At 36.2% G+C, this 9,250-nt stretch overlaps 1 protein-coding gene across 1 annotated transcript; it reads right to left on the minus strand.

Moving 5' to 3' along the window:
- Positions 1-200: 200 nt before the first annotated feature.
- On the minus strand, positions 201-1,238 carry LOC121424186 (histamine H2 receptor-like). The gene has a single exon (XM_041619794.1). The coding sequence runs from the start codon at positions 1,236-1,238 to the stop codon at positions 201-203; it is 1,038 nt and encodes a 345-aa protein (XP_041475728.1).
- Positions 1,239-9,250: the final 8,012 nt, after the last annotated feature.

Genomic DNA, 9,250 nt, shown 5'->3' on the forward strand with positions numbered 1-9,250 from the left:
TGTACGATTTAATAAAATTATTTTCAAGTTTCTTTTTGAAAGAACCAAGGGATGGGCTATCAAAGATATCTTCACTGAGGGAATTCCAGAATCTCGGGCCATCATACACAAATGTTTTTGTCGCCAATAATGTTTAAAAAAAAGAAGAAGATGAAACTCGTTAAAAGCATGTAGGTCCATGATAGGTGGGATGTCTAGAATCATGCCTCTGAGGTGTGTTCATTTACAGTTGATTCCCCTTCCAACTGTGCACGATAAATCACCCTTTTAACTGCCTTTCGAAAACGTTTATTGAACGCACCAAAGATCACTGCGTTCATCCAGCTGTTCGACATCAGCAAAAGACTGGATATAAACCTTGCCATAGGTGTTGCTATGGATGCCTTCTGACTGAACTGCGACGCAGAGACAATGCTCCAGGGAAAGATAGCCAGAAAGAATGTGATTGTGGCTACTATAAGAACGCGGAGACCTTTGAGGCTCCCTCTACGTGCTTGGGTAGAGTCTCTCTGGACAGTATCACTCTCGTTGGTGATATCGCTAGGAGCCACGTTTGCAGAACGTTTTGACTGACCGGAAGCGACCAACATAACCTTGATGTTTGAGATAGACGTCAAGAGCAGAGTGATGGAGAAGATCAAGAGACTTGTCACGAGGCTTGGTCGGAAGGCGAGTCGCTCGGACGAGAAATCGGAAAGGCACAGGTTACTCTTGGCAACAGTCCTGCCTCGAAGTAAACTCAAGGCTCCATTAGAGGCGGCCATTATGCAGACGATCAAGAGGGCGATTCTGGCGCGTTTCATCGTGACCAAACTGAAGTAACGGAGAGGAAAGATGACGGCGACAAAACGATCAAAACAAGCGCAGGAAATTAGTAGAGCCGAGAGGTTGGTTAACCCAGTACAGGCTGCTCCTCGAATCGCGCACATGGCTGATGAGAACGTTTGACCTGGGCCAATGATGATTGAAAGCATCGAAAGACCGCAACAGAAAATACCCGTGAGGAAGTCCGTCACTGCTAGAGCCTGGAATACAAACTGTTGCATTTCTTCAAAACAGTTCTTGACTTTGTACAGAATTGTGAGGATGAAGGTGTTGCTAATCACTGTCAACAATAAACAAATCGCAAGAAGAGTAGCTTGTGTAATACTGAGAGCAGAAACATTGATCCCACCTCCTCCCCCTCCACCTCCACCGTCCGATATAGTCACATTAATGTAGCTCTCAGTAGTAGCCATAAGGACACACACTAACAATAAGTTCCTGAAGAATACCTGCTTGGTCCTCGGGTATTTAGTCGATAGGTCTGTAAATGCTGTTCCAGAAGATTTACCTTCTTCAGTTCTTTGTTTTCAGGTATTTCAGTTTTTCAGGTCAGTAAGTGTTGTTCTAGAAGATTTTCCTTCCTGGTTTCCAAGTGCAAGAATTGAGTCTACAGTTTAGTGATCGCTATTCTGAGAGAATTTCCTTTATCTCGATTTCTCAGGTACTTAGCCGATGGGTTGGTGAATATTGTTCCAGGAGCTTTGCCTTCCCGGTCCTCAGATATATGTTTTTTTTCGACAAGTCGATGAGTGTTGTTCCAGAAGAATTTCTATCCCAGTTTGCTGGTATTTCTTTGTTGGTCGGCTGTTCAGTTGTTTCGGAATGGTTGCCTTTCTGGTCTTTAAGGATAGTCAGTAGGTTTTGGGTGTTGTACCAGAGAACCTTTCTTCTTAGTTTTTCAGGTATTTAGTAGACAGGTTGTTTAACTTTTTCCAGAAGAGTTCCTTTCTGAACTTCGGGTATTTTGGTTGGTAGGATGGAGAGTATTGTTTTATCAAGAGGGATTAATAGCTCCAATCGCTAAATTTTGTCTTTTTTGTGAAACCAATCTGTTAATTTTCCATTCACCCTATAGTTCGGGAAATAAAATCTCAGACACTCAAGAATGCTAGATTATTGTTAATCTGATATCCAAAAGACTCAAACAAACAATGACCAAAGAGCTTCCAAAGTGCACTCAAGGTAAAATGACGAGCATTGATGGTGACAAAAAAGTGAAAATAATGGCTCCCGCTAAAAAGAGTATAGCAATTTCAGTCCGTATATAATATTTCTGAGCTAAACCTTGAAGACAAAGTTTGTAACTACATTCTATTTCAAGAAAGAAAAAATATTCGAAGAAGAGAGATGATACACGAATCACTTTTTCAAACTTTATTCATTGATGAGCAACTGTTGGATTAAACTTTAACCTCCACTTGAAAATGCTGAGAAAGTGAAATTTTCTATTTAGCCCCTTCCGTGACTCCCTCGACTTATGATGAAATCAGATGAAGATATGAACTTATCAATGCCAGTGGTGATAAAAGGCACACAAGCGAGTGCGATGATTCCACGCCTACTATACTTTAAATCACGAAAGTGATAATGCACTGCTATTTCATTGACAGCACAAAATTGATCGCTCTCTGCAAGATAACTGGTGGTATATTTACGGATTTCCTTTGTTGTTATTGTTGTTCACGTCTTCCCGCCCTTTAGAAAAAAAGCAAGTCCCTGGATTACGCTACAGAAGCTTCTGTCATAGATTTTCTGCAAAATATCAATAATCTAAATACCATGACTCCAGTCGTTTTTATAACATTTATCGCAATGAAACGATCATAACAAATATCATGACAGAAGTGCTATCCCCGACCCCCCCCCCCCACAATAAAGAGGAAATAAAATGAAAAATTATTTATGTTCATGATGGACACAGGGGCCGCAGAACGGTTTTGAATTCGGACAGAATCAGTCGGAATTTATTGTGGAGAAATCGGTTTTAGTGTAGCTTAAAAGAGGATACATCCTGCGTATTGTTTGTTAACGAAACGGGGTCCATTAGTGCACAGCATGGGAGTTATTGGCTCCTGTTCATGATAAAGGAACAACCGGAAGTTTGTTACCTTTTATTCGGCCCGGTTTCTTTATTCTTAAAAGAATCTGTATCTAATTACTGTCTCTTTTTGCAGCATATTGGTAATGGATGTCCTGTGTGTGCTCAATAAAGAAAGGATAAAATATAATGCAGCGAAAAATATTGTCTGTATTTGATTCACATCAAATAATGAACAATACAGTTGATATTTCAACATTTCTTTCATCTGTTTGCCTTTTTTTGTTTCATTTCTGACATTGAAGCTCCCTTGGGAGTCAAATAATGGAGAAAACAAAATTACGAAAGAAAGTGGAGCGGGATTTTTAAAATATGTAACGTCAGCATGGCTAACTACATGCAGTCTGTAACAGGTATTCCATCAATTCATTTCTGCTCGCGCTTCGCGTTTGAAGTAATTAGTTAGTTACATACACATCTTTTTTCAGGAAAACAATCATTGCAGGGAATGTTCAAATTTAAGGAAAAAATACACAAGATTTCCCAGAAAAAATTTGCTCGTGCTTCGCGCTCGCATTATATAAATAAGGATTAAAATATTATATTTATGTTGATTTATAAGAATAAAGCTCAGAAGTAACTATTTGGACTACCCTTCACAGAAACCAAAAATCATCTTCGAGCAGCCGATCGGGTAAAATATGGCTGGAAAAAAACCCGCCCCCACCCCTATTGGCGAAGGGTGGATCCGCCCTTGTATATATATATATATATATATATACAGTGGCGTAACTACGGGGGGGCACGTGCCCCCCCCCCCCCCATCGGCTGGCCCAAAAAAAGAAAAAAAGGGGGAAAAGGAGAAAAAAGAGGGAGAAAGGAAGAGAAACGTAGTGGGGAAAGAAGAAATTATTGTTCATTATAATATGTTATATTACATTATGTTATGTTATATCACAAAAAAAAGCATTTTTCATCACTTTATGAAACATTATTTGCTCAGGGCCTATGTCTTCACTGTTCGTGGTGCTCGCATAGACTGTTTAACGAGATCTATAACCCTGTTGTACTAAAACTTCCCGTTTTCATATCAATATACTGTATGCCAAATATAAATCCTCGCTATTCGAGTTATTGTTTTATGTAGTGACATTTGCTTCTTTTCATGACCACTTAAAGTGATTGCCCTATTTTAAGGTCTTAATATAAAACATGTCCTGTCCTTGCTAATGTTCACATTGATTGGTGAGATGTCTGCTCTTCATAAATTCCTAAAGTCAGTCCTAAAAATGTCAAATTTTCTGATCTCAATATTAAAAATTTTCAGCTCGCGCTTCGCGCTCGCATCATTTGGTAAGTGAAATACGTACGGTCTTAGTGAATCCCTGCAAACAATCCTTTTCAGGTCTAAATTTCCTAAATTTTCAGCTCGCGCTTCGCGCTCGCAGTATTTTATTAGTGAGATGCGTATGACTATGACAACAAAATGTGCTTTATGTGTTTAAATGTAATTCTAACAAAATCAGCAAAGGATGGCATTATAGCATTAGATGACTTTGAAATAAAGTCCTTAAAATGTCCCTGTTTGGGGTCAATATATACAAAAATTTCAGCTCGCGCTCGCATTGTTTGTTTAGCGAGAGGTACGTATCATGATTACAAAAAATTGCTTATAATGTCCCTTTTTAGGTCTGAATATCAAAAATTTTCAGCTCGCGCTTCGCGCTCGCATTATTTAATCAGTGAGATACATGTCCGTTTAATGGCACTGCATGTCCTTAAAATGTCTCTATTAGGTCAGTATACCTGGCAACTGAGCGCGCTTCGCGCGCTCCCTAAGTGACTCAAAATTTTTGCTGGTGCCCCCCAATGCCGGGACCCACGGTACGCCACTGTATATATATATATATATACATATATATATATATATATATATATATATATATATATATATATATATATACATATATATGTATATATATATATATACATATATATATATATATATATATATATGTATATATATATTTAAATAAAAAGGAGTTGCCAAAAACTGTTGTACATGTATAACTTTACACATTCGTATTTCTTCTCCCATACATGTACTGTATCGAAGCAATAGCTTTGATCCAGCTGAGGCATGGCGGCTTGTCATTGTTCTAAACCCACCTTCACCCGACAAAGGAAATTATAATTGGTATAGTGTCGAAAATCTGTCTATCTGACGGTCAATCGGATTGGGTTCGCCCTAGCCATTAACCCGTCTCTGTGGTCTAGTGGTTAAGGCACCGGCGTTCAAAGCTGGGGGCCCGGGTTCGATTCCCGGCAGAGACATTTTTTCGGCATCACCAATTTTTCCAAAGGGTAGATAGCTCTGGGGAACCTTGATTTAAGCTACGCCTACCATTTTTCTCTTCATCCATTTCTTTACAATATTTAAATAAAAAGGAGTTGCCAAAAGCTGTTGTACATGTATAACTTTACACTATTTTGTTTTTGTTTTGAATAATGTTTTTATTCTGATTTCATGAACATAACATTTCAATATAACATTTCAAATCATATATAATACTTTATACTTCATATTTTCACTTTTTTTTCCACTAACTTCACAAAATCATGAGTCATATATATCTTTAAAAAAACAACAATGAAATCAGTTATTATAAAAATGCTTAAAGACCAAACTTCCCCCTCCCCCCCACAAACACACCCAAACGCACACACACACACACCCAACACACCACTGCCCAGAAGATCTGCTCACACTCATTATAAATAAATCATGTTTAAAAGTACAAAACAATTCGATGAAAAATTTTGAATATAACAAGCTCACGGGAGAAGCATTACATATATTGAAAGTAAATAAAGACTTACAACTTAACCTTGTCACAATTTTACTGTTTCCCATTTTTGCAAGTGCCGCCCTAATTTCCCCATTTTAATAGCTATTTTCTTTTCTTGATCCTTATATTCTAAAATAAGTTTATGTATATCGTCAATGGTTGGTAAAACCCCCTCCTTTCTAAATATAAATAATATATATTTTACCATAAAGATAATAGTATTACAACTTTTTATTCTATTTGTATTGCCTGACAAACCAACAAATATATCCCGCCAATTCAAGTCCTTTATTTCATCTAATTCAAATCGCTGTATCAAAGTTTCCCATATCAGTTTGACCTTTAAGCAAGACAAAAATATATGTGAATATGTTTCCGTTTCCAGTTTACAGTACGAACAGAGATTATCTTCAACAAATCCAAATCTAAACAAATTAACTTTAGTGTAAATTGCCCCATGCAGAAGCTTAAATTGAAATTCCCTCTGTCTTCCATGTTATTCTTGGTCTAAAAAAACATTCACTAATTTCTTTCTCTGTATAATTATAATTATTTTTTTTATTTATTTATTTATTTATTAAAACATCTTTATACAGGATAACATGTTCAGATAAAATACACTGTTTTTCAACACGGTCCTGTTACATAAAAATATCAAACAACAATAAAAATGCATACAAACTTAATTGAGTTAAAATACTGGGTATACTTAATTTACAATAAAAGTTGCACCAAAAAAAAAAAATAGAGCAGGAAAATAGAGAGAGGTAAGACAGAGATAGTGTGGTTAAGTAAATGGCAGAAGTAGAGAGAGAGAGAGAAAGCGAGAGTGAGGGGGAAAGAAAGGAGTGCAACAACATAATACAGAATTAACTATACAATCAACTATACAATAAAATATCGATAAAAAATCAGTCTACTGTCAGTTTAAAAATACTTGTTTTTGTACGATCTCTTGAAATGTAGGAGGTTAGAAATATTCTGGAGTTCATTTGGCAAGGAGTTCCATGTCTTTATTGCACTAAATTTAAAGGATTGCTTGAAACTTTCAATATTTGGCTTAGGTAATACAGCATTCAGTGAATCAGCGTTACGTGTATACATTCCATGTCTATCAATAAATAGTTCAATATCATTACATAGTCTAATAGGGGCAAGTCCATATATACATTGGTAAGCTAAAATACATAAAAAATAATCCCTCCTTGTATCAAAAGATTGCCATTTTAGTTTCTTCATTAAATCTGTACAACTAATAGAAAAATCATATTCTTTCATTACAATACGTGCCGCTCGCCTTTGCAGTCTTATAATAAGTTCCCTATTTTTCAATGAACAATTTCCCCAAACAGAACAAGCATAATCTATACATGGCTGAATAGTTGTTTTATATAACGTATTCAGTAAATCTGGTTTAAGAGTTGAACTTAAATGTCTTAAAGCATGTAACTTAAATGATATTGATCTACAAAGATGTTTGACATGAACATTCCATATGAGATTACTATCAACTTCAACACCTAAATATCTTACAGAATTAACTTGTTTAAGTTGCTCACCATTTAGCTTTATATCCAATTTTCCTTTGTTTTTTGAATAACGAGTTGAAATAAGCATAATATTTGTTTTAGTAATATTGATCTTTAAGCAATTGTCATTATACCACTTATCAATTTCATGTAAACATACCTGTAAATCACGTTGAATATTACTTAATTTAGAATCGGAAATATACACAATAACATCATCAGCAAAAATATTACAAACAGCAGTCGAAATGCATTGTACAATATCATTTATAAATATCAACAAGTGGAATGCCTCTGGCCGTCTCACCTGCATCACGCGGTTCAATATAGCAGCAGTGCTGACTTTGAATACTACTCTAAGTTAGTCTAACTCACACAAGATGTTCAGTGATACATGGTTACTCTTATGTCAACTTTTTATGAACGAGACCAATAAACTTACAGAGATATGATGGTTATTCAACAAAAAACCCCAACATAGCCAAAGTTCATTGACCTTACATGACCTTTGACCTTGATCATGTGACCTGAAACTCGCACAGGATGTTCAGTGATACTTGATTACTCTTATGTACAAGTTTCATGAATCAGATCCATAAACTTTCAAAGTTATGATGGTAATGCAACAGATACACCCAATTCGGCCAAAGTTCATTGACCTTTGACCTTGGTCATGTGACCTGAAACACGCACAGGATGTTCAGTGATATTTGATTACTCATATGTCCAAGTTTAATGAACTAGACTAATAAACATTCAAAGTTATGATGGTAATTCAACAGATACCCCCGATTCGGCCAAAGTTCATTGACCCTAAATGACCTTTGACCTTAATCATGAGACCTGAAACTTGCACAAAATATTCAGTGATACTTGATTACTATTATGTCCAAGTTTTATGAATCAGATCCATAAACTTTCAAAGTTATGATGGGAATTCAACAGATATCCCCAATTCGGCCAAAGTTCATTGACCCTAAATGACCTTTGACCTTGATCATGTGACGTGAAACTCATGCAGGATGTTCAGTGATACTTGATTAACCTTATGTCCAAGTTTCATGAAATAGGTCTATATATTTTCTAAGTTATGATGACATTTCAAAAACTTAACCTGAGGTTAAGATTTCGATGTTGATTCCTCCAACATGGTCTAAGTTCATTGACCCTAAATGACCTTTGACCTTGGTCATGTGACATGAAACTCTAATAGGATGTTCAGTAATACTTGATTAACCTTATGGCCAAGTTTCATGAACTAGGTCCATATACTTTCTAAGTTATGATGTCATTTCAAAAACTTAACCTCAGGTTAAGATTTGATGTTGACGCCGCCGCCGCCGCCGCCGTCGCCGCCGCCGTCGGAAAAGCGGCGCCTATAGTCTCACTTGCTTCGCAGGTGAGACAAAAATGAATCCGGGCCTAATACTCCCCCCTGTGGAATTCCAACTGTTAAATCAATAGGGTTTGACTGTTTACCATGACATCTTACTGATTGCTTCCGGTTTGTTAAGTAACTTTTGAACCACATAAGTTCTGTACCTGATACTCCATACTTTTCTAATTTAAATAACAACATTTCATGATTAATTGTGTCAAAACATTTAGATATATCTAAAAAACAAGCGCCTACCATTTCGTGATTATTAAGTGAATCATACCAGTCATCTATAACACGATGGAGACAAGTTACTGTAGAGTGGTGTTTTAAAAAAGCAGACTGATCAGAAGTTATCAAATCATTGTCAATTAAATAAGAATGAAGACATTTCTGAACTAATTTCTCCATGATTTTGGCAAGATGGCATACAACTGAAATCGGTCTGTAATTTGAACATGAATCCTTTGACCCCTTTCCTTTATAAATAGGTGTTACTCTTGAATACTTCCAGTCATCAAATACGATTCCATTTTTTAAAGAGTAATTGAAAATACAAGTCAACGACGAAAGTATGAGAGATGATGATATATTAAGAAGTTTACTATCAAAATCTAAAACGTCTAAGTTG

This window comes from Lytechinus variegatus, chromosome 11 (assembly GCF_018143015.1).
Source record: "Lytechinus variegatus isolate NC3 chromosome 11, Lvar_3.0, whole genome shotgun sequence".
NCBI lineage: Eukaryota > Metazoa > Echinodermata > Echinoidea > Temnopleuroida > Toxopneustidae > Lytechinus > Lytechinus variegatus.